Source organism: Lasiosphaeria miniovina, assembly GCF_030549165.1.
Source record: "Lasiosphaeria miniovina strain SMH2392-1A chromosome Unknown B0T26scaffold_4, whole genome shotgun sequence".
NCBI classification, from domain to species: domain Eukaryota; kingdom Fungi; phylum Ascomycota; class Sordariomycetes; order Sordariales; family Lasiosphaeriaceae; genus Lasiosphaeria; species Lasiosphaeria miniovina.
This window is the reverse complement of record NW_026848223.1, coordinates 4,276,008-4,300,160: the sequence shown is the minus strand read 5'-3', so window position 1 is coordinate 4,300,160 and position 24,153 is coordinate 4,276,008. Positions and strand designations below refer to the sequence as shown.

Below are 24,153 nucleotides of genomic sequence, written 5' to 3'. Positions count from 1 at the left end.
TCAGCCTCGCCAGACTGCAAGTGAGGAAGCAGACCTTCCTCCAGCGCCCAAATATAGCTCATAGAGCTATATCCTCCTCGGGGGGAGTCTAGATCCCTCTCCATAAAGATAAGCTCGGGTTTTCTAGTCATCCAGATCGCTGCCCACACCATAAAGTTAAAAGAGGCAGCTTGTTGGGTCTTCTGGACCATGCGCCTATCAAATTTCTCGTGGTTGTAACGAAAAACCCACCCAGAACCTTTATCTGGGTCGTTCTGGATCGAGCATTCGTCGGTATAAATTGCCTCTTAAGCTCGGTCTCTCGCGGGAGCCAGGAGCGGCAATGGCCAAATCTGCGGCGTGCATCGTTTTCTGTAAGCTTTGGCCTCTCTGGGGAACGCCAGTGCCCTATGCTGGACGCGTAGATCGATAATGAGTCGGAGTGCGTTGATAGAGATAGAGACGCCATCTTGGCCTAAAAGACGGCGGAGAGTTTTCCACTTGATTTTGAGATCCTTTCGAACGTAACGAAGCACATTACGCTTATCCGCAGCACTTAACTTCATGGGGAAAGCCACTTCTAGGGAGCGAATCCAAGGTTTTGTAGTCTAGTAAACGTTCCAAGGTTCTGTCAATAGTGTTGCGGTGGAGGCGATGGTCGCGCGCGCCACCTGGGCCTTAGTTGTACCGGCCATAACTGCCATGACAATGAAAGAAAGCAATTCTTTGATCGCTCCTGGTTAGGGCCGCGATTTCCGCTTATTTCTGTGCCAAAAGCTCTGAAATTGAGCGCCATTGTGGAAAGTTATGGGTGGTTGAAGAAAGAGAGTGCTTTTGACGCGTCGCGAGATTTGATGGTGGGGTGGTCAATGCACACAGACTTTTTGGCAGGGATTGTATGTAGATCCTGAGCAAAAGCTAAGGCGCACTAAGCGTAACTGTTGGAATCACCAGGTACCGGTACTGGAAACAACAGGGCGTGCTGCACGCCGAAAGCTGGTGGTTCAAGTAATGGTCATTGTTGTCTATGTCTATCTAGAAGAAAGAGGTGGCCGTAGGCCACTTATATGGAATCTGGGACCCCTACGCCTCCACCGCCGCCTGTGTGGCTGATGAATGCGTTGCTACAGCCACCTCTATGTGGCTGGAATGCGCGTTGTTCCAACAGTAACCCTGAGCCGATATCCCGGCTATACTTGCCGCATCTAAACTAATCTTAGTTTTAAAATTCCTATTTCTAATTTCTATTTTCTCCTTACGGACGTAATTCGTTATTATTATTAATTAAATTATAGCTAGTTACCGGGCTTGTAGGTATAGACTCTCCTATGTGGTCCTAAAGTGTAAGACACTACAGTGGTTGTGTTGGTGTGGCTGGTGTTCTCCGTATCCCTGTATTCCCGTTCTACTACCGCCGACCACACCCCTCTTCTTTCTTATTTTCCACACCTTGCCACCTTTCTAACTTACTTTTAGCTCATACTTTACCCACCTTACAATACCGAGAAAAACGAGTGTCAGAAACAAGGCACCTTGGACTGTATTGGGCTGTGACTTGTGACTTGTGAATTGTATTGCTTGTTTTCTCTGTCTGTGATTTCTGGCTTTGCTAGAAGCCGTTTTCTTGTAGTTGTGAGGAGTGGCAAATCTGGTTAGCAAGCCCTGTGGCAAGCATTACCAAGCCCAGTTTTTACCACCTGTTAGCATCTTCTGCCACCCAGTTAGATGCCAGAAGCCTTCTTTCTGGCAGGTGATAGTGAGACATCGCGTTTCAGCGCACATCATCGACATATGCAGAATAAAATAACCAAAAAACTTCTAGCACTGTTTAGGGGAGGTATTAATTATTGGCTCGGTGTGGGAAAGTCGAAAAGGAATACGAGGGGGGGAGAAGGTACAATATTCCAGCAGCTGCTAGTGAGGCGCTCGAAAGGGTTAGCGTAGCCGCGGTCACTCAAACCGCCCCCCCCCACCTTCCCCCCCGCCCCCACATCGCTCTGCATGATCTTCCAGGCATATAAAGACCAGGAGAGCCTGTGATTAATATCTGTGAGCAGTCCTGCTCATCACAGCAGCTATCCAGACCTCACTAAAGTCGCCAGTGCTTTAAACACACCATACTGTCTACTGTCTCGTATTATGCTCGTTACTCCTTGTGCAGCATCTTTACTATTCAACATCCCAGTCCTGCAACAACAGTGTTCCACCATGGCTCCTTCTGTCCTTGGCATCGGCCTTCCTGCCACCTCTGATATCGTCCCGTGGGTCTTCCGAGGTTTCCTGCGAAAATCACTCGACGTGATGGAGGCGGACATGACCGCCTCTCCATACGATTGGGAAATGCTGTATCTGACACCAGACATGCCGTTTGATGTATGCACAAAGAAGCTTGGAGAGAAGAAGTGGGATGTTGTCATGGTCGGGAGTAAGTGATTGTTTTGCGGCCGGATCAAAGAGATACTCGTATGTAAGAATACGTTGACTGATGACAATGGTGGCAGTGGGCCTTCGGAAAACTGACATGCTCGTACCCTACTTTGAGCGCATCGTCAACGCTGTACATGAGGAGCTACCACAGGCGAAGTTCGCTTTCAACATCAGCATTGAAAAGACGCGGGAAGCTGTTGATCGAGTTTTGGCCGGCGAAGACAGAGTGTGAAGCACCCGTAGGACCCAACTTATCAGATAATGCAGACTCGGGATCTTGAAAGCCACAGCTCCGTTCTCACACGAGTAAAACTCGCTTGCCCAAGCTCCTTGTTGCCATTTTCCAATCGCAGTCAGCTCCGAGCTCACGCTGAGACTCTCTCAACCGCCAACATTCTTCCATGACCATCAGCCCTTTCCAAGACATGCCCAAAGGCCGGTTTTGTTCGACCAATCGCGTTATCAGGCCCCGAAATCTATCGTGCAAAGTTTCGCCAGCCAGGCATCCTGTGATCGTGAAAGCCCAGTTGGCCCGAATGACAAGCCCCTCTGGGAGCGCTTCTAGCATCTGCAAGTTCCGATTGACGAGGAGGGTAATCTCGGGGTCAGCTGGATCGGCGCCGAAGATGATGGCCTGCAAATATACCTGCGCTGCGCTGACAAACTGCAAAGTCACCAAGCGGCTGTTGGCTTCGAGTTCGGTCATGCCGAGCATGCATTGTTGCTCCAGCCCCAGTAACTGGTCCCGCAGACGAGCGGCCATGGAAGCGGCACGTCCAGAAAGCTCCTCAGTGTCTAGCGAGTTGCTCTGAAGCTGAAAACCCTTCCAGTCAGCAAGGCGGGTGATTTCGGTGATGCTCGCCATCACAGATGAGTGACACCCCATAACCTCGTGAGTTTTGAGGTCATTGGCATGGAGGTAGGGGACGTAATCAAAGTGACGACGAGGTTGTAGAGGTGATCCGTACGTTGCGTTGGCAATGATATCAACCCAAACAACGCACGTAACATGGAATTCAAAGGTCCTTTGCAGGTCTGGAGACGAGAAGTCTTTGAGTGCCATCTCGATCGGCGACAAACGCGATTCGGTTTCAATTTGATCGCATAAACCAGGGGGGCGGTAGGTGTGAATCGTGTCCAGCAGAGTCAAGGTCGCCTGGTGGTGTAGTTGCCAGGTGCCTTCCAGCATGCTGAAGACCTCCAGACTGAGCAGTTGATGCATGACCTCCAATATCTGGAGACCTATCCTAGCCACGTCTCTCGGGGCATGACCCTGCTGGTTGAAACGCATAATGATCATCCGCAGATCAGACGAGGCAATAGCTTGCCGCTCCGCCACCTCTAAACTCAGACCTTTGCCGTCCACCTTCTCTGGTTCGCAAAGTGAGGCCTGGAAAGAGGCGCTGACACTCAGCGCAGAGTGATATCGTGCCTTGTTGCCGCACAAGCCGCTCATGAGCCAGCTATGATCTGCTGCAGTAGACATGGGACAGAAGCCAAACTGTATCGGGAAGATGAAGTCCAGGTAAAGCATGACCAAGCGCGCATCCTCATGCGGACGGTTTCCAGTAGGCAGCGAGGTGCAGAAGGCACCATCCCACCATAAAGACTCTGGCGCAGACAAGCGCCCCACGGGGCTGATGACGAGCTCACCGGTCTGTGGGCAATTGGGGTTACCTCTCGCCACCTTCGCTAACTCTTCTTGCCCGTAGCGTCTACGGGCCTTGTACTGTGCATCTGCGACAGATCGAAGCCGTCGGGCTTCTTCAGTGTCCATAACCTCCTTCCAGTTCCGCTTTCCCTGCATCCAGTCGGGCGGAGGAACATCGTAGCCGTAGCATTGAAGATTTCGGCTCTTACAGTTGTCGCAGCAGGGTTGTTGCTCATCACATTTCTTCTTGCGCATGCGACAAGTGTAGCAGCCAGTCCTACTTCGCGAGCCTGATAACATCTGGGATGTGTTGTTCATTAGGGCGTTCGACAGTGCAGTTGTCAATGCAGCGACGTGAGACTTTGGACATGACGGCCTAATCCTTGGGGAGTGGCTTATGTGCAAGCATCCCTTTGAGCGCCATTCGGCAACGAAGCATATTTTTATCCGGACCCATTTTTCGATCAATTTCAGCTAATTGAAACGGTTCTTGGTGTTCTGACTAAGCTGGGGAGGAGCAACAGTTGGCTAAAACCAACTCTTATTCCCAGTATTGCCGAATGGCGGATTTACTCTGTAGGCTGGATGGGCCTGTGACGTACGTACGTGACATCGACCCTACCAACCAAGCTTGCCCGCCCAATACCACCCCGGTCCAGCTTACCAAAAAGGCTAGCTTAGCCGCAGTCAAATCTTTGATCCCACCCCTGAGTGAAGGATGACGAATCGCTACCAGAGTGGTGTCTGTCCCAGCCGCGCTCTCTTGGCCGGCCGACGGCAATGCTGGAGAGCCGACGCATGAGGATTCATGCTGACAAATTCATCTTAGTGCTGAATCTTTGGTCGAGTGCAGCCGCCCTGGAAAGATCATCCTTGCTACGCACTGTAAAGCCGCTGCTGTGTTCAACATTGACCTTGTTAACGTGATGCATGAGAGATGATGATATAAGTAGACGAGATGCAGAACCCCGAGAATCCTATGCTGCCCATCGCTATCAACGATATTGCGGTCTATAAAGAATACCTCACTGGACTAACACTTTTAAGGCCGTGTTCTACCGAATGAGAATCCACAGGGACGGCAAAGCCACCAGAGGCGCTACTTCCGCTATGCCTAGCTGCAATACTGAGCCTACTACAGCAACCCTGTGTATGATGCTGCCTCAGGCCTGCCTTAAGGGTACGCATGTCAATAGATTCAAGTCCGGAGTACAGAGGTGATGAGCAAATACGAGGCATAACGTCCCGAACAATCTCTTTTGGTGGGAAACGGATGACTGCATTGCTTGTTGGAGGAAGACTCACTACCTAGGCTACCGCGGAATATGTATTGGAAGGTGATGGTCTGGATAAGTGGAACCCATAGATCCACTGGTTGGCCTGACAACATGTGCCAAGCCATAATCTCCGTTGGTCAGATCTCTATAGCTAGAAATGTCTATATCGACAACCTAAGAGGCGCTAGCTAGAGGTAGTTATAAAAGTATCAATTGAGAACTATCGACAAATACTCTATATTCCTTATACAACACACCGTCAGACGGCTTTTACAGGAGCTCGATGAGTATCTTACCTCTATGTATAATTACTTCATTTGTAATCTATACTTGATTTCGTCTCACGGTATTTCTTGTTAAACATAGCATAGAGCGTATATATACCCGTCCTTTTCGTCCCCATCTAGCCACCTGTTACGATCCTGGCTCAGGCGCGCAGAAGGCTGCACGGAGCATCCCGCTATTGGCTGGCGCAAGGAAGCGGGGTAGTTCCCCGCTTCGCTCGAGTACAGCCAATAACGAAGCGGTCAGCGCGATCAGTATGATCAGGGCGATCAGTGGGAACTGATCGCACTGAGTACACTGACCGCGCTGATCATCCAAGGCCAACGCCCTAATTAGCCCACCTTAGATAGATATATACGACGGCCGTAGCCACGGTCTTAGATAGTTCTTCCTTGGTTCCTCAAGCAAGCAATACACATTCACTGCACTCATACACTTTGAGTGGCATTCCAATTTGACTGTATTACCCGTGCGATAGGAGCTTGCCCTTTGTTCTATCTTCATAATTACCAACTCCAACATCCTGTGGAGCCCGTGCTCTCTTACAGACAGACGACCCTAACAGTCGAGTGGTTTGTAATACCACCCCCACCCTCCCCGCCGGGCAAGTCGTGCACAAGCCCGTTCCTTAGGCAAAGTAAAATCGTAGCTTCACTTTTACTTTCTACTCCTTAAGGCCTTCTGAATCCGTCTCTAGGCTGGTACGAAATAAGAAAAGGAGTCTATAAAGCAAAAGCAAAGGTCTGCTAGCTTGATATTACTAGTCGAGATATTTGACTCGATCCTTGCCCTCGACCTAGCTAGCGCCGGCCAGCTGTTAGTCACGAGAAGAAGACTAGAGAAAAGGAGCGGTCCTCTCAAGCGAAGCGAGCAGCCCGCCGCAAGGGGGCCCCGCAGAGCTGCCGTAGGCTAACACAAACGAAGAGAGGTGGAGTAGACTATATTCATATATTCTCCCGTACAACAAAAGGCGCAACGCTATTCCTAGTTATTCATGACAGCATTTATCATACACAGCTCAGTCCAACATAGGGCCATCCGTCACCACGTCCTAACGAGGACCGACTCGCCGCGCCCGAGATGATGAGGTTATGACTGAATCTCTACGGGACCACCGCCTCGCCCTCATTAGGACGCTTGACTTGTGCCTGCGCCCACATCTACGGCTCGGTCGGCCCCATATCGGCAGGGGGCACGGACGCGGCTCGCCATAGAGTCACCGACGCAACAGGTCTTGGTCAACTTTCCAGTACCTAACTTCCCACTGCAGCCAGTTCTCGAGGCCGGGGAGCTGGCTCGGATTGGCATCCTGAAGTGACCAATCTTCAAACGTCACACAAGCAGCCTCGTCGAAAGGCGAGAGCATCCGCAACTGCGGCGACGACGAGCATTCCATGCCGGTCCAGCTGCCCAAAAGTGCTCGCCCACGTGGAGGGTTCGAGCAGCATCTCAGGAAAAAGAAAAGAATGGAAAACGTTATTGTTTGATGCCGCGTTTCTGGTAGCTCCTCAATGTTCCTCTCCATGATACGTGCGCCCGACGTCTAGGAGAATATTTGCTCTTGCGGCTTGGACGGCCATACGCGAAGTTGGATATGTTGCGACCTTGCTTTAAGCGACTCCCAAGCCCTTGCATCGAGGAAGAGACCCACATCCGAAGATAGGTGAGGTGACGGTGGTGCGCGTCGTCTCGGAGCTGGCGACCGTCGACGTGATGGTCAACGTGACGGTCGACTCGGGGCCGCCCTGGACTGTTGGCCAGACGTGAATCAGGGCCGTGTTGTACGCCGTACACGACACAAGCGTGGGGTGCGAGGCGGGGAGCGTCGTGTTTTGGCCGGGCACCGGCATGTAAGAGCCCTTGTACGCTGTCACGGTGGGGCCAGGCGTGCCGCCGTTGGTGCAGACAACGGTGGGCGAGGTGACGGTGGCGATGGTGGTGTTTGTGTCACGGATGAAGATTGTCGTTGTGGTTTTGTCGACGACGACTGTTGGGAAGAGGGTCGAGTAGGCCCATGATGTGACGGGGGTTGTGACTGTGGTGCTTGCTGTGACGTAGGTCGTTGAGTAGGGACGCCTAGCTGCGGCTACCATAGCTATCAACGTCGCCGGCGTTCTAAACTAGGCCTCGAATAGCCTTTAGCACTAATCTGCAAGACCAGAAGTCGCACCCAGTCTCGGGGAATATGCTGTTGGGAAAGGCAACAACTCTGCAAGCTTTATTATCCTCCTTCATAGTATAGACTTTCCTCTACATATACCTCTTTGCTAAAAGATTTTCAAAAACGTCGGTATGACGTTTAAACGCGCAGCGACCCGCATCACCAAAGATATCTACACCATTTCATTCCCGCTTAAAAACTGGCCCATGCTTCCATACGGAGTTGCCGTTTTCAAAACCGCTTCTATCATCCGAGCCTCGAACTCCCTTTGATCTGTTGCTGCAGATGTCACTGGAAAGCCGGCATACACTTGAGCTTTCACCTCCTCAACGGTCGCATTGTCTGGGACGAATAGGTAAACCGAGTAATTGAAGTCGAGGACGTTGCTTGACCGTTTTCTACCTCTAGAACCGCAACGGACCACGCAGGTCTCCTGCGCCTTGGGGGGCGTTATCGCTTTGGATGAGTCTATGAAGCCCACAGAGCTCAAGCCGCTGCTGATTCCGGGCGCCCGCTTCTGCCGTTTGCTGCTCGTGACTGGGGCAGTGTCAACAGGGCTGGCGGGAGTGGTGGCAGTTGAGATGCTGGCTGAATTTGCGTTGGCTACAACCGTGGAGGCATTGTAGGTTGCAACAAAGCAGCATCCCAATTCAAACGTCAGGTGTTCGCAAGGAAAGTGTTGCGCGCAATATGTGACGGTAGCTCCCGGCTCTGTGTAGCATTGCTGGTACGCCGGAGAACACACAGCCCTGTCGTCGTATACCCAGCACTCCATCCATAGCACCAACTGGCCGTGGAAATCACCCATGTAGTAGCATTGATATAGCGGGCCATCGTACTTTGGGTCACAGTGCCAATCATCATCGCGGCGTCCCAGCGGCGGAGGGGCCGTGCTGCTTGCCGCGCAAACAATGATAAGACTCAACAGAACGGATGAGAGAGTCGCAGACAGGCTCTTGCTGAAGGATTCCATGATGGAGGTGGTGCTGGAGAATAAATGCGAAGTGTGGCTTAGACGAAAACCGATAAATTGTCTCGAAAGGGTGAGAATCCCAGAGAGTGGAATGGCCTGCCAAATATATCTTTCTCTTTTTCAAATGAAACAACCACTTCCATTCAACCGATCATCTGGAAGGAGCGGATAGGGCCGCGGCAGTTTTATGGGTGTCTCATAGCCGCTGTGAGAGCCTCGGGGGCCGTTCGTTAATTAGCTACTTACTCGGGCTCCGCTGCTGACCGGTTGTCGGTAATATTTTTAGAGTGTCTACTGCAGTCAATTAACGAGATATGGGTGGAAAATGCAGAGTTATCTTTGTCTTTACCCGAGTAAGCGGGCTGATTTTGAGTTTGCAGCTGGCAGCTCCCTTCTCCTGTACTGCAACTACAGAATGCACTGCATCATCCTGCGTATGCCCCTTTACCTCTGGTTGAGTGTTCCAGGGCTCGGATGTTTTTGTATATCCGACGCTATAAGATGAACTTGCAATGGCTATTAGCGGTTTTTACATCCTGCACCGTATCGTGGATGGAAGGAATGTCGTTGGGGGCAGAAAAGGAGCCCCAACACAGATGCCGTTGGGGGCGGAAAAGGAGCCCCAGCACGGATGCCGGCAGTTCAAAGCAGCAACACCAGAGTCTATGCGATATTTAGATGGCCCTTTAGAGCTTGTGGCGGTGCCCCACGACACGAGGTTCTTGGTGCCGTAAGGCTCCCTGTGGCCTCGGAAACGGAGAGCTGAAGCTATTTTTGGGTTAATTGGCCGTACCATGCAGGGCCACCTACAACAAAATCCGTTCCTCGATCGTCCCTTAACCCATAGATAGTTATAAGAACCTCGTTCAAAACAGTCAGGGGCCTGTTTCCTCATCGAGGGTTTTATTGAAACTGTCGTTAGATATCTAACTTTGACAGAGGATACACTATCCCATCTCGCAAATCATGGAAGATTCGGAGAAGAATGCTTCTTGGACAACACATGAGGTCATCCTTCCGCAGAAGAGGGAGAGGGAAAAAACAGCAGCCTCAAGCAGCATCACCAATAACCAGTGTCCCTTGGCCACTCCCCCCCAAGAAACAGTGAACGGCCGAGCCGAAAGCCATCTCTCACTACAACTATGGCTGTTCGAGATATTTTGTTTGGTCATGAGTCTATGCTCATTTTTCAGTAAGTGGAGAGACCCTAATAGAAACAGGATAGTGAACAGGATAGTGTTAACAGAAGTTTTTGTCAGTCATCATTTCAGTCCTTCGGGCCTACGACAACCACCCTTTGCCAAACCTGCCCATGCACATCACGCTTAACACATTTCTAGCTTTCTTCACCACCTTTACCAAAGCCGCATTCATGGTCCCAGTGGCTGAGTGTCTCAGCCAGTGGAAGTGGAATTGGTTTCAGCGGGAGCGACCCTTGATTGACTTTCAGACCTTTGACAGCGCGAGCCGGGGCGTGATGGGGTCAGTTTTACTCATGCGCTTGTTGAGATGGAAGTGGGTGTTACTCCTTTCTCGTTTGACTCAGAACCTTTCAGCCCGAAACTGACCGTCACCAGTCACCTCGCGGTTGTTGGTGCGCTGGTCTCAGTGTTGGGAATAGTCACTTCCCCCATGACACAACTCCTTATCCAGTACCCAATGCGTCTTGTTCCGGCCCCGAGCCCCGGCGGAGCTAGTGTCCCTGTTGTACAGCACTACAGAAGTCGCGTGGGACTCATTGGCTCTTGGTCAATCGACATCGCCAACTATGTGACAGGGGGGTTGGTCCACTCGGCAGGGTCACGGATTGACGAGGCTGTGCCTACCTGTCCAAGCGGAACCTGTCAGTGGGGCCAGTTCCAGAGTTTTGGGATTTGTAGCCGCACGGCCAATATTACGGACAGGTTAGTCGTGGTTCAAGTTCCATTCTCGACGGCGGATGACTGGACAGTTTGGGACAACACTGTGGATTTAAATCGCCTGCGCCTGAACGGGACGCTTGCATATAATGTCACATTTCCCGACGGAGACGGCTTTGTCACGCCCGTTTCATACACGGTGTATAGCGCACCACTTACCCACTCCATCGCGTTCAGCAACGACGCGGCGCTCACGACCGCCACCCTCGCCCGGTATAAGGTTGCCTGGGCCGACGCCGGTAACGCGACGTATCAAGAGTCCAGCAATGCCACAAGCCCAGATCCTTGGCAGTTCGGAGCCGCAGAAGTGGTCTTCTACGCCTGTGTCAACACTTACAACGCCAGCGTTAGAGACGGCGCGGCCATGGTCACGACGAGCAAGTCACCATCGTACAGCGTGGTGTCCAGCACCTTGACGAACAAGACCCATGGTATAGTCAACATCAACTGCACTTCTCCCAGTCTTTTGAGCGGCGGCGGCGGTTCCATGACGTCTTGCACCCAGGACACGCGGACGCCGAACCAAGGTGTCATCGCGCTCCACGGGTCAGGCGAGCCCGGCGTCGCATTCTCGAACGAGACGTTTACGGCCGATATCCGCAGTCTCACAATCCTCAGCAAGTACATCCTCCAGGATTCGTCGGGCATTTGGGCGTGGGACGGCGCCGACATATTCATAATGGCTGGCAACAATGGCGTCCCGACCCTGGCAGATGCAGTCTACGACTACATGCCCGACGGCGGGACGAGCAATGCGCATAACCAGCGGCAGCGAAAGGCCGGGGACCATGCGCTACAACTCCTCAGGCTCCAGAATGTGGCCGAGAATGTGGCTGTGAGCATAACCAACGGGTAAGTTTTGACACACCTGCTTTCTACTCGCGCAACGGGACTGAGTTGACACGACGTGATTAGCATCCGCTCCATTGGTCCATATGAAGACACGGAAAACGCATTCTCGTTTGACGGTACCGTTTACGAGACTCAGACTTTTGTCTACGTCCGCTGGGGTTGGTTAACATTTCTGGCCGCCCAGATTGGACTCGCGCTTGGCTTTTTTGTGTGGACTGTTGCTGCAACGCGTCGTCTTGGGACCCAAGTTTTCAAGAGCTCAATCCTCGCGGCATTGTTTGCTCTGCACTCGGACAACATGGGAAGTGAACAGCATAAAGGAAGAGGAGACATGGAGGCCATGGCGAAATCGTCGAGAGCACAGGTCACTGAAAGATCCCTTCTCCTGTCGACCACGTCGGTGAGGGGAAGCGCGGCGAATGGCATGGATGGCGGTGCTTAGGCGGAGGTGAAAAGAGGACAATGAGGACGGAGCTGATGAATTCTGAGTCTTGGGTAATGGAGTTGCTTGTTTCCATAGGCATTTTCGACGTATTCCTCTGGGAGGTTCAGAAGCGATGAGTGTCCGTATTCCAACACTAATAGTGACTAGAACTAGGCTAGAAATAAGTACCTAAATTACGCACCGTTTGGCTTGACAAAAACCAATCCATAGTGGGGCTCGAGTGGTTTCCGCCTCACAATTCAGGCAGCGACATATCTTTTACGCACGCGTCGAGCGATGCACAGGCGCCGAGCGATGCACAGGCGCCACCCCCTGTGCGCTCAGCTTTCTTGGCAAGCTGGGATTGAAAAAATCTTTGTGCGAAGACCCTAACCCCGCAGCGATAGTGAAGCATCAGACATCCCAGTCCAGACGCTCGTGAATGCAAAGCACAAGAGACTTGAGGGCAGAGCGCTTATTTTCGTGCCCGTACCTACCCAAAGAGCGCTCAACTCTCACTGCCCCACATCATGTTAGCCTCAGAGTCAACGTTTCCTTACCCTCGACTGCCTCTTGTCGACGCCATCCGCATCCTGACGATTGAGCCTGGCGAGTTTGGCGAATCGCTCAACTGCAGCCTCACAGCAGCAGCCTTCAGTACCAAGCCGCGATACGCAGCTCTTTCCTACACGTGGGACTTTCCTCAGCCGGACCTTGAAACTCTGTCGCAGGCTATCCCCCGCAACGATGCCTCAGCACCCGCCGACGCGGGAACACGCCACGCAGACGGCGGCGGGCCTCAATCCGACTCCCACACGACATCAATAGCTCTCACCGTCAATGGCCACCAGTTCCCAATCCATGCGAACCTCTGGCTTTGCCTCATGCATTTACGCTCTGAAACGTACCCGCTGCCTCTGTGGGTCGACGCTGTCTGCATCAACCAAGTCGACGGACCTGAGCGCAATGCCCAGGTCGCCATGATGTCCTTCATCTACTCGCGCGCCCAGAAAGTCATAGCCTGGCTCGGCTTGAGGGACATAAAATACGCCACCCCCCATGAATCGCTTCGTATCCTGGCCGAGGAGTGGCGACAGGGCTCTGTCCAGGACCTAGCAGGGGCTGTCGTCAACGGCACTAAACCTCTCTCTTCGCCTGCGCCGGCTCAGAACACCTTCGACTTTCCTCGCATCGCTACTAGCGCCTACTGGACAAGACTGTGGATCGTGCAAGAGGCGTGCTTGGCACGCGAACTAGTCTTCGTGTTCGGAGCCAAGGTTTGGACTTTTGAGGACCTGGAAATGTGGGAGCCGTTGAAGCATGCACGAAACGCGGCCCGGAAGGCCGGGACGTTGAGGCCAGCAGACGTCGGGAACGAGCGGGTCGAGGCAAGAGCTTTGCTTCGCATTGCTGAGATCCGACTCTTCAGACACACAGACGCAATGCGCTTTGAGTCTTTGATCGAGCGATTTGCGAACCAGGCGTGCTCCGAGAAGAGAGACAGAGTTTATGCCCTGCTCGGTATGGCTAATGATGTCCGCGCCAGTATTGGAGATGAATCGAATTCGAATTGTGTCCACTCGAGCTCGTTGGATCCGGCCAGCTCTCTGTCAAGTGAGATACCCGAGCTTAACAGGGGTCCTGGGACAATCCGTATCGACTATTCTCGTCAATATTACGATATCTGGGCACAAGTGGTCAGTGTCCTCTTCTTTCGAGTAAAGCCCATGCACGGTCGGATCCGAGGGCCGGACGAGTCATTGTCCCGTGATGAGAGAGCAATTACCATTGTCAGAACCGCTGGAGTCATTCAAATGGCTCTTGACGGGAAGGTCGAGCAGGAATTGCTCAAGCCCAACATTGCTCCTCAACAAGGTCCTGTCATTCGGGCCTTGGGATATCTGGTTGCTGAAATCACCCAACTCGGACCCGACTATTCTTCTCTGATAGGTTCTTTTCGGGCACAACAAGACTGGCTAAACTGTTGCGAGGAGGCTTATGAGGAGCCGCAAGACTTGGAGCTGATCCGTACTCTCAACGAAACTTACTCAGCCAAGATCATCGGCTATAGAGACAAGGAGCTTGGCCGGATTCGCGAGATTCGAAACACAACCACGGTGGCTTGGCGCAGGGGCGAAACGAGTCTTCCATCTTCATGGAATTCCGCCAAACACATCCAGAACTACACGCAGATATGGTCAGATATAGACAAAAGGACGCACGGCCTTCCACAGGAGCCGAAAATGTGCATCGCCACAGAGCGCCTCATAGCTCTCGTACCTAGGGCGGCAGAGGTTGGTGATGTTGTTGTGCGGTTTTGGAACTGTGATGCTGCCTTGGTCATGCGACGTGTCGCTATGCACGTATCGCCGGATGCTGACGTCCCCTCTTCCGATTTGGAGTACTGGATGCTCGTGGGAAGGTGCGATGTTGCTGATCAGGGGGGCCGAAATGAACCTTCAACCGATACATGGAGATTCTATATCAAGGCGACGCAAGAAGCCAAGCGGGCTGTTTGGATCGACCTGGATCTTCGGACATTACAGCTTCTCACTGCTTCAATCGCAATCTACGAGCACTGAACCTGCGACTCGACCCATGCTGGATTAGATCGAATCTGTCCTGATGTTCAGAAATCCATGCTACAAAAGTCATAGACAGTTCTCGTTTTTCCTAATTCACAATCTCCACGCTCAAATTATCAGGCCATATTCGGTAGACGTGGGGATCCATTCCCATTATTGATTCATCACTGAAACAACAGAGAGCTCTACTAAATTCTTTTGGGCAGGCAATCCAAAGCGCTCGTCGCCGAAAGTAGCCGTACAGGCGATTACTTGATCAAAGGTACATTTTACATGGAAAAAACTAAGAAGAAATGGGTGCTGGATTTATCAGGGCTAGCTAGGGCTGTATTAGCGATATAGCAATGTTTGGAATTAGTCAAGGATCATGATATCAGCAGGAGAAAGTGAAGCTATGCAGGGAAACTCTGAGATAACTTACAAGTAAGGGATAACGACACCTAACATTTGCAAAGAAGGGACGAGATGATAGACGTAGTGTAAAATTATAGAGAATCAAGACGCTGCAAGCTACTGAGTTTGTTTTCAGTACTTCAAGAGAGCCGCTCTTGGGCTTCAATAAATGTTTGGCAAACAAGCCATTACTAGCCGCAGCGGAATAAAATGGCCCTTGGAGAGAGTTGAGACTAGGGACGCCTATCACCATTCTAGACTAGTCGCTGCCACCGACCCTCCTCCTTCCAGCCTCCTAACTATCTGCATTACAGTCTTTCTTAACTCCATCAAGTAGGCTAGGACAGGCACGCTGATGTCGCCCCAATGTATCTTTGCGGCTAAAAGCGCGGTCGCAAGCCTCGCAAGTGAACCCTAGGCCACCATGAATAGTCCCGCAGGTGCCGATTTAAATTGTTCCTGTCGGCGAACCCTACCAGGCAGCTGGTATGGCAGGACCGAGGACAAAGTATCTGGCGAGGTTCATATCCTTGTCCTTGTTCTCGGCTTCGACGACGAGAGCTGGCCCCGGCTACCCCTACCAAAATAGGGGGCGACGAACCATATGCCACCACGCAGCTGACAATTTAAGGTCCTACAAGTAGTCTTCAATCTAGTCATTCTCGCGACATTTATGTTCGTTTTAGCTCCGGCCGGAGTAACGCAGTTGCGGGACCAGTCTTCTTCACGATGTTGGGGGTGTTTACCGCCCTCCCCGCTGCGCTGCCGATGTAGCTCGAGGAGAGACGCCCTGGCTCCGTTAGAGGTTCGTCCACTGCACTGGCTTGCCAAGTTTCCAGGTTTTCTGCAATTTGTCGGCCCATTTTCATGGATGGATTCCCCGACGGAGTTGCTGGGAACGCACAACCGTGGCCGCACCTGCGGGATCCTGGACGCCCTGGGACGCTCGGCGAGCTTGAGGCCTTCTTGGTTGGTTGCAAATCAACAGAGGTCGCGTATGATATCATACACATAGACCTCCACGGCAAAATTGAGTGAGAATCCTACCCGCTTTTCCACCTCCTTCTGCGGCGCGCTGGTGCTGGCAGGTCGGAGCTTCCGCGAGGCCTCGGCTGCTGCTAGGGTCAACGCGCTGCAGATCATGAAGGAGCGGCATGCGCAGCGCCCTGGATGCGAGGAATATGTTCTTCCGTCTGATTCGTCGCCCGACTGCTCTCGGCACCACCTTTCATGGCCCCGTCGAACTCAATGGTATGGGTGCATGCCAGCTCCTGGTCGAGTTTGGTCGTGATGATGACGTGCCCGCGGTGTCCGGACACGCATGGAATGGACCGAAGGAGCTTCCTCCAGGATGACAAGGGTGCACATCGCGAATGTCCAGTCAATCAGCGACAGCGGTAATGGGTAAAGAGTCGTGGGATAGGTCATCGAGAACGAGAAGCCACTTCTTTTCGTGTGGCTGCTCGAGCTAGCTACTCCGTTACGCCTTGAATAAGACAACCAAGTTTGGGATCCGGCAGCTCCTTTGCGCTTTCGAGGTCTTGTTCGTCTAATCCGAGCGTTCGCTGCGCTTGCTTTGCTGCATCCGATCCTAGGCGCCCCGCTATCTCTCGTGCGGCTCGTCGAAAGCCTTCTTCAAGAGACTTGCAGTTCGTAGCCATGATCCACAGTACTGACCCATATTTCCACTTGTTCGAGTGTATGTACTCGAGAGCAGCTTGTGATTTCCCGGAGCCGGCTGGACCCTGTAGGGTAACAATCGGTAAAAGTTCCTCCAGTCGCTTCTCGTCGCGTGAAGTCACTTCGGTTCCGTTGGTTGGCCACTTATCCAAGTATTGTTGTAGCTGTACTACTCATCGTAAGGTATCTCGGAAAATCGGCGATCTGGCTAGAATTTGATCTCGGATACAGGAGTCGCAGTATGACGGAAGGTCAAGCTTGTTGCTTCTATTTCTCCTCTCTGGGGGGTTGATGCTACCGCTCACTCCGTGATTTGGTTGATGGTCTGGATGATTTTCTCGAGAACTTCATCGCTAGGCCCGGAAAACTTGCAGATGTGGTCAAAGTCGCGCCAAGTTTGTGGCCTCTTGTGGATCGGCCGTATTAGCTCGGCATCTTGTTGTGGTTTGGCATGATTTGAGCCAGGGCGAGAAACTGTCTGTGCAATGGGGTGTGCTAAAGACGAGGTTAGCTCGGTCTCGAAGGAGACGCTGCCACTCTCCTGGAAATCGTGAATGTCAATATTTGCTGCCAGCGGCTTGAAGCGTTCTAGTACATAGGCTAAGGATTTTGTTCTATCCTCTAGCTCCTTCTGGTTGAGCGCGCTGCTGGCGACCGTTTTGAGAACGGCCGCGATCGCCGATGCAACATCGGTGGGACAGCCAGAGTGAGGCAAGAAAACGACACCGGCAGTTGAGCTGTAGACGTGATGCAAATCGCCCGCCAAGTCGCTCGCGACGACTAGCGCGTTCTTGACGAGTAGGCCGCCGAGGCTATGGCACACTAAGACGATGGGACGCTGGGCTGCGCGATCCTTGCGCAACGCGGCGAGGCGCTGTATGAGGATGCCGGCCTTGTGTAGTAGGGTGCGGTTGGTGACAAACTCGAGGCTCCAAAATGTGCTGTCGTAGTCATAGGTGATGATCCTGAGTCGGCGCGTGGCGTCGAGCGGCAGCTGTGTCCTCGGCTAGTAAAAGGCGTGGTCGGGCGCCTCCTATATGCCTCGGTACTTTTTGTCCCTAGGCCGCGGAGAAATACGACATCGACCTCGGCATCGCGTTCCTCGTGGATGACGGACGCGCGGAAATCGCCATAGCCTTTCGACGCGTGCCGGCCGGACCATCGCCAGAGCCGCCGCGCCCAGTCGTTGACCGACTTTGAGGCCCAGACTATGGGCGCCGCCAGGCTGGCGACGGCCGTCATGTCGCGCGAAGACGTCGACGGCAAAACGATTCTACTCTGCGCAGACGGCGCTGCAGATGGCTTGGCTGTTGATGAGGCTCGTGGACCTTGCATCATTTGGACACCGAGTTGCAGGAGCAAAGTTGGGCGGCTTGGTGGGACATCAGGCTAGCAGCGCGATTCTCATTTGTAACAGCATTCCGAGCAGCTGGCACACTCCCAAATTGGTTTAGAGTGATTCGCCATTGTCAGCCCACTGCGTCTGCCTCTTGGTGAGTTAGAGTACGGACGGTCATGGTTTTTTAACGTCAGACTGCAAAACTCGGGTCACTGGTCCGAGCCAATCAAACTCCGTAGCGATGTGCACCTGGGCGCCAACTTGCCAGGCTTCATGCCCTCTACGTCCAAGGTCGCACTTTCACTGACACGTTCTGCCGCCCTAGAATTGACCCACTTTTCAAACAATTGAACCACATTTTCCAGGCCCTGGTTAGTATGCCTCTGTACTCCCTTACACTTTCTTTTCCCTTCATTCTTTCTTTTCCCTTCATTCTCGGTCTCGGAATGCCCTCATTTCATTCCGAACGGCTGATTACAACGCTTCCTTACCCTCTCTCAACAGGTATAAGGAAGCGCTCTTTTCTGTCTTTCAGACCTATGTGGCCGGACAATTCAATGCGCGGCAAACTTCGATCACGTGCAAGAAATATTCAGCTCAGTAGCCGAAAGGTCTCTCTTTCCGACCACCCGGATGCCGTTGTAGAGCGCGGGCGTTTTCTCGCCCACGAAAAGATACGGGATCAACTCTCCCTGCTTCGGTTTCTTAGTTTTTTCCGCAACCTTCATGCGGATTTAGTCAAAGAGCTGAAAGGCCCCGAAGCGGGTGCCAGTACCAAGTCAGCTGTTGGAACAACGCGTATTCCAGCCACATAGAGGTGGCTGTAGCAACGCATTCATCAGCCACGCAGGCGGCGGTGGAGGCGTAGGGGTCCCAGATTCCATATAAGTGGCCTATGGCCACCTCTTTCTTCTAGATAGACATAGACAACAATGACCATCACTTGAACCACCAACTTTCGGCGTGCAGCACGCCCTGTTGTTTCCAGTACCGGTACCTGGTGATTCCAACATCAGCACTCACCACAATCACATGGAAAAAGAAGTGTCTAATGGCCTGTCCATGATGCCGATCTTAGGGAAGCGCATGCACCGACGTCGTAGTAGCCGTGGTCGCCGATGGGTATTTGTCGTCCTTTTGCTCAAACTTGTGCGTGTACAGGCGGCCGCCGAGCCGCTTGGGCTTGTTGGCCTCGAAGATGGTGTACTTGGCGTTGAGATCGTACTCCTTGTTCAGGTAGTTGAGAATCATGGCTGTGAACAGACCAGCGACGCCGGCACCAACAATGGCAATGCTGAACTCGTCAATCTGCGGCGTCCCCTCCCTCTCGCCATCCCGCGTGCTGGCTATGGGGCACAATTTCGTGATGCCCTTGTTCTTGACGGTGCCGGCTGGAGAGGTCGGGCCAGTGTAAACGGATGTGGCTGCCTAGGCATCTGCAATCAATTACACACCAGCACGCCTATCTTAGCTTGAGTGATGACTAAACTCTCGCGCAGCGACAGGGCCGCCCACCGCGCGCGGAAGCTCGAGTTCTTGAACAACGGGGTTGGTTGATTGTTCCTGCTAGAGGCCATGGTGAATGCCGGAAGCAGCTTGAGGGGAGCTTGGCTGTGGCACGCTTCAATTTCGGAAGAATACAGAAAATAAAATGGGGTTGAGCGTCTGACAAGACGAGAACCAAGAGTTGGCCGCAAGGCTTCTTTTGTACTAAACCAACAACCGCTATAGCTACCCAGACACGGATAAGCCACGCCGGAGAAAGCTACTATTCGGGGATACCGCCACTAATACCCTCATGCAGTTCTGCATTTAAAAATATTCCCAGCTGAACTTAGACAACGCAATCAGTAGTTTCACTCGTTGGACGTGAACGACGTGCATCGGAGTGCAAGCTTCCCCGATTCGAGAAGCTCAGCTCGACACGAATTAGCGTAGCGTCGGGTCTGGGTCGCACTAACCCTCAATCCGGCCACTCAGTTGGCGCTGATGCGTTCGAATTCCTCGCTGTACATGAATAGTTGCATGTAGCTGCGGTTTAATCATGTCCCTACGCGGAGGGGTCGAGCCGAGTTCTGCTGAGCTTGGATTTCGTCTCAACATCGGCCAAATATTAAGATGAGACAAAAAGAGAGATAAGGCGAAAGGAAAGAAACCAAAAAGAATGCACAAGCGGCTGCTGATTCTCATTTGCATGAGTAACAAACAGAGTAGAAAACGACAAAAAAAGAGGTGTTTGACAAGAGTGGGATTCGAACCCACGCCCTTTCGGACCACGGATACTGAGATTAAGGGTGGATTCCTTAACGTGGCGCCTTAGACCGCTCGGCCATCTTGCCTGGTTAGATGCAAGTGGCGCAGCATATGCCGCTAGATGAGGGGTTGCGGGGCTACGGTTCAATCGCTAGAGCACTCCGCGTGAACACTTTAGATGAATGAAATAATGCCTAAGAAAGTTACTCATGAGTTATTCTTCCACTTCCAGTCTTTTATTTTGTCGCTTTATAAATTTGTGGTTCCGCGTATTGGTCCGCGCCAATGCCTGCCAAAGCATATTACCGGCGGCCGACTTGGAAAAGCCTTGAGGCATGCTTCAATGCAACTTAGACTGCGGCGCTGTTGGGCTGCTCAACCCTTCTCCCCAGAGTCTAGGCTCGAGGCAGCCAGCGCCTTGCATAGCCTTTCGCAGCTCCTGGCGCATAGAGATCCATAACATTTCAACTCCCCCGCGTCTCAATTCCCCCACGTCGGTGTTTTTGAGTGGCTCTGGTGTCTCTGTCGACACAACCATTGACGATAACTCCAGCGGTGATACAAAAAAATATCGTCCGATTATTGACTAATTGGCGCAATCACGCCTTTCGATCCGGAATCGAACTCGGACGACGACACGGACGCGCCTCTCCGACGTTCATGAGCTGCTAGCTAGCACAGGGCTGGGGCATCCACATCCGCGAGGGCCCCAACTGGCCGGTGCTCGCCGCGCTGATGCTGTTTAGTGGGCTTGTAGGTGGGCTGCACACCTGGCGCACCGGCGACTCGCAGACGGCAGTGGCCATTGGTGCGTGGTTGACAACAGGGGGATGTCAGAGGGGGGTTTGGGTGGCGGATCCGCCGCTGACCCCGCCAAATCCGTAATCGGCTCGTGACATCACCAAAACTGGCCTTCGCCGACTTTACACGGCGACTACGTACGTAATAGAGCCTACAATGGCTTCAAAATTGGCGCATATGAAGAATTAGTTATAAGAGTACTAGATGCCGATTTTTTTGAGGTCAAACGGGCTATAATTGAGCGAATGTAATTGTTTTGCCCTTGAACTAACCAAAAACCCTAACCCTCAATCTATTTACTCTGGCCTTTCCGGCCCCCTTTTATTTGCTTGATGAGCTTATCCAACGATGCCTTCCCCTGGACTCGCCGCCGCTCTAAGGTCTCTATTGCAACCGCTATTCCATCTGCATTGTTTAGGCTCCCTGCCATGGCTATGATCTCGTCAATGATTACCTTACGCATGGAGTAATACTGCCGCTCTGATGGAGACCGCCAACGTGTTACGATCCTGGTTCAAAGGTGCAGAGGGCGTTGCCCGCCCGCTGCGGATTGGCTGGAACGGCACTTAAGGTGGGGGGCTCTCGCTTGAGGATGCATCCAATAAGGGAGTGCTCAGTGGGGCCATTGCCAAGGTGCACTGAGCATAGCCGAGCTCAGTGGGATCAGTGCCGAGACCCACTGAGCGCACTGAGCGGGGAGCTCAGTAGGGATCAGTGCGTCTAGGACTGAGCACGACTGAGCATGTGAGTCAGGAACTCTGATTGGTCCTCCTTAGATAGATATATACGACGACCGTAGCCACGGTCTTAGATAGTTCTTGCTTGGTTCTTCAAGCAAGCAATACACATTCACTGCACTCATACACTTTGAGTGGCATTCCGATTTGACTGTATTACCCGTGCGATAGGAGCTTGCCCTTTGTTCTATCTTCATAATTACCAACCCCAGCATTCTGTGGAGCCCGTGCTCCCTTACAGACAGACGACCCTAACAGTCGAGTGGTTTGTAATACAACGGCTCCCGTGCGCTGCATCTAGCGCTGCAACTGCTGGAAGGCCTGCCAGACCTACTGTCCACTCCCTCCATAGATCAGGGACTGTGGCTATTTCGCGTGAGAGTTTATATGACGGTATTGGCATTGGTATTTGTGGTGCTCTTAGGTTACCGAGGGTGGTAGCTTGCGGTTGGCTTATATTTAGGTTAAGCGGAGACGGTGGTGTATGTTGATGGCGGTATTGGCTTGTAGGATCGTGGCCTTGGGGTAACATCCGGCTCCTCCCCGGTGTAAAGTGAAGACTAAAGGACCCTGTGAGAAAGTCGTCGAGTTTGGCGGCAAGCTGGTCAAGCGAGCTCGTTACTTGAGCCAAGGAGGTTGCTTGGGCGGCCTGCCCGGTCTGGATAATGCTCGATATTACCCGCAAACGCTCGTTAACCGAAGGGATTGCTTTTTGGATGGCAACCAGATGTGGATCTTCGTGATAGAGCGTATCGGTTGCTGCTATAACTGCGGTGGCGAAGGTGGCATATTCGGCCGTGGCAAAGAGGCTATCACGAAAGATGGGATGGCTTGGATGGCTTTGCCGGATAAATACCGAATCTTGGAGGAAAACATCGCGGAGCCTATCAAGAAGCTCAAGGAATCCGCCCGCGGCCAGGTTTGGCTCGACCACTTCGCTAGCACCAGGGAGGTCAAGATGTGCTTGGCGCCAGCGGTCGAGCTGTGGCCAGACCTGGCGGCGTAGAGAAGGCGGCGGCTTGATCGTTTCGCGTGGAATAAAGTAGCTGGAGGCGTAATCTGGCTCAAAGTCCGCTACACCTCGCATAAACTGGCGCGGCAACTCGGTCAGGTAACAGCCAGTCATCTGATCGCTATTCCAATGTCCTCCACGGCGAATCTGCGCCTCAGGTACGTTATTCGCCTCAGCAATCCGTGCCCCTAATGACCGTGGCATATGCGAGACTTTGGAGCCCTGGATACTGCTGAGAGCATATAGCCTCCTTGTCCACGAATTCGCCGTTGAGTCCGAGAGCTTCTTATCGAGGTTGGCGTTGTCACGCTTGAGGAGCTTGATATTATACCAGCCTTGGCTTTTGTAGAAGCAGGGAAAAGACTCGCCTGACATATGCCAACGCCAGAAGAAGTATGCCGCAAGAGCGCCTATAAGGCACGATTGGTAGTTCCGGTGGCGGAGAACAGCGCCGTACTCTAGCCGCCCGTGCTGGTTTGTTTTGCCTTGGTCCATAACTGCTACTAAGCACCAGCCATCGCCATTAGTGCCCTCTTTAGGTAATGGCATGAAGAAAAGGTCTGCAAGTTCGAGCGGCAAACGGTTACTCAAGCGTAAAAGCATCGAATTCCCCAGTAAAAAGTCGGCCTGGGTCCGTAACGCTTGTTCAACTGTGCCCCGGCCTAAGCCTTCGCTCCAGACTTGGTGGTGGAGGTCGGGAATCTGCGAGGCAACATAGCCATCACGGAACGTGGATATCCCCCGGTCTGTGAATTCCTCCCTCCGGCGAGTATGCTCGCCTCGGATGATCGACATTTCCAAAGCCTTCAAAGCAACGCGGCTCGGCTGTGGTGCATTGTGTAGTCCTTGCGAGGTTTGTAAAGACCAAAGCTCCTTGACCGCAGAAACGTAGCCCCGAACAGTGTTATACATGAGTACAAGGTCCGACTGCTCTTCGTCGTCCTCGCCCTCAATAACCAGGTGATTAGAGGAGCGAGGGCCAGAGCCAGGGCCTTTCTTAGAGGGCGGCTGGCCTTGGGCCTAGCTTGCAGCCTTACGCTTCCTCTCTTCGACGAGCCTCATGCCTTTACGCGGGGGGCGCGATTCCACCTCCTCCTTGATGAAGAGCAAGAGTTTACCCTCATCGACCCAGTCGCCAGGAAGGTACTGGCCCCCAGGGGGAAAGCCCTGTGTAACACACCAAGCCTTCCACTTCTTTTGCTTCGGGCCATAGCTCCGTACCGTGTTGGGCGGCCGATGTGTGCGGTGGTATTCGAGGGTCTCATCGCGCGCGGCCTCGATGCGCCTCTGGAGCTCCTGGCTCAGGGCACCCGTCTCCGGAACAGTAGGCGGGGCCAGGACCGGGGCAGGCGCCGCGAGGAAGCCCTGCGCGGCCTGTAGGAAGGCGTTGGCAAGTTGGGAAGCC

The 24,153-nt window shown here is 52.8% G+C and overlaps 10 protein-coding genes and 1 non-coding gene across 11 annotated transcripts; 5 read left to right on the top strand and 6 right to left on the bottom strand.

The window, feature by feature from the left end:
- Positions 1 to 2,187: 2,187 nt before the first annotated feature.
- B0T26DRAFT_676256 (uncharacterized protein) lies at positions 2,188 to 2,638 on the top strand (the record flags this gene model as incomplete). The annotated part of the gene is made up of 2 exons (XM_060439956.1): positions 2,188 to 2,404; positions 2,481 to 2,638. The coding sequence occupies 2 exons, from the start codon at positions 2,188 to 2,190 to the stop codon at positions 2,636 to 2,638; spliced, it is 375 nt and encodes a 124-aa protein (XP_060296829.1).
- On the bottom strand, positions 2,551 to 4,435 carry B0T26DRAFT_310746 (fungal-specific transcription factor domain-containing protein). Its single transcript, XM_060434315.1, has 2 exons — positions 3,053 to 4,435; positions 2,551 to 2,974 (listed from the first exon to the last, which is right to left on the bottom strand). Exons 1-2 carry the CDS (start codon positions 4,373 to 4,375, stop codon positions 2,705 to 2,707), a joined length of 1,593 nt encoding a protein of 530 aa, XP_060296828.1. The 5' UTR covers positions 4,376 to 4,435; the 3' UTR covers positions 2,551 to 2,704.
- Positions 4,436 to 7,229: 2,794 nt separating this feature from the next.
- On the bottom strand, positions 7,230 to 7,712 carry B0T26DRAFT_752013 (uncharacterized protein; the record flags this gene model as incomplete). The annotated part of the gene is made up of 1 exon (XM_060445468.1): positions 7,230 to 7,712. One exon carries the CDS (start codon positions 7,710 to 7,712, stop codon positions 7,230 to 7,232), a length of 483 nt encoding a protein of 160 aa, XP_060296827.1.
- Positions 7,713 to 10,125: 2,413 nt separating this feature from the next.
- B0T26DRAFT_644845 (uncharacterized protein) lies at positions 10,126 to 11,528 on the top strand (the record flags this gene model as incomplete). The annotated part of the gene is made up of 2 exons (XM_060437663.1): positions 10,126 to 10,268; positions 10,331 to 11,528. 2 exons carry the CDS (start codon positions 10,126 to 10,128, stop codon positions 11,526 to 11,528), a joined length of 1,341 nt encoding a protein of 446 aa, XP_060296826.1.
- A 111-nt stretch (positions 11,529 to 11,639) lies between these two features.
- Positions 11,640 to 11,819, top strand: B0T26DRAFT_610228 (uncharacterized protein; the record flags this gene model as incomplete). Its single annotated transcript, XM_060435888.1, has 1 exon — positions 11,640 to 11,819. A coding segment is annotated over one exon (180 nt), but the record flags the coding sequence as incomplete, so codon positions are not given.
- A 1,112-nt stretch (positions 11,820 to 12,931) lies between these two features.
- B0T26DRAFT_646072 (uncharacterized protein) lies at positions 12,932 to 14,530 on the top strand (the record flags this gene model as incomplete). The annotated part of the gene is made up of 1 exon (XM_060437780.1): positions 12,932 to 14,530. One exon carries the CDS (start codon positions 12,932 to 12,934, stop codon positions 14,528 to 14,530), a length of 1,599 nt encoding a protein of 532 aa, XP_060296824.1.
- A 1,125-nt stretch (positions 14,531 to 15,655) lies between these two features.
- B0T26DRAFT_676252 (uncharacterized protein) lies at positions 15,656 to 16,281 on the top strand (the record flags this gene model as incomplete). Its single annotated transcript, XM_060439955.1, has 4 exons — positions 15,656 to 15,696; positions 15,766 to 15,895; positions 15,942 to 16,109; positions 16,195 to 16,281. 4 exons carry the CDS (start codon positions 15,656 to 15,658, stop codon positions 16,279 to 16,281), a joined length of 426 nt encoding a protein of 141 aa, XP_060296823.1.
- A 626-nt stretch (positions 16,282 to 16,907) lies between these two features.
- B0T26DRAFT_676251 (uncharacterized protein) lies at positions 16,908 to 17,848 on the bottom strand (the record flags this gene model as incomplete). The annotated part of the gene is made up of 2 exons (XM_060439954.1): positions 16,908 to 17,612; positions 17,684 to 17,848. 2 exons carry the CDS (start codon positions 17,846 to 17,848, stop codon positions 16,908 to 16,910), a joined length of 870 nt encoding a protein of 289 aa, XP_060296822.1.
- A 1,036-nt stretch (positions 17,849 to 18,884) lies between these two features.
- Positions 18,885 to 19,522, bottom strand: B0T26DRAFT_752009 (uncharacterized protein; the record flags this gene model as incomplete). The annotated part of the gene is made up of 3 exons (XM_060445467.1): positions 18,885 to 18,942; positions 19,042 to 19,336; positions 19,396 to 19,522. 3 exons carry the CDS (start codon positions 19,520 to 19,522, stop codon positions 18,885 to 18,887), a joined length of 480 nt encoding a protein of 159 aa, XP_060296821.1.
- Positions 19,523 to 19,654: 132 nt separating this feature from the next.
- On the bottom strand, positions 19,655 to 20,283 carry B0T26DRAFT_711617 (uncharacterized protein). Its single transcript, XM_060442050.1, has one exon. The coding sequence runs from the start codon at positions 20,139 to 20,141 to the stop codon at positions 19,902 to 19,904; it is 240 nt and encodes a 79-aa protein (XP_060296820.1). The 5' UTR covers positions 20,142 to 20,283; the 3' UTR covers positions 19,655 to 19,901.
- On the bottom strand, positions 20,183 to 20,284 carry B0T26DRAFT_t122. Its single transcript has one exon. It is a non-coding gene; the product is annotated as a tRNA-Leu (tRNA).
- Positions 20,285 to 24,153: the final 3,869 nt, after the last annotated feature.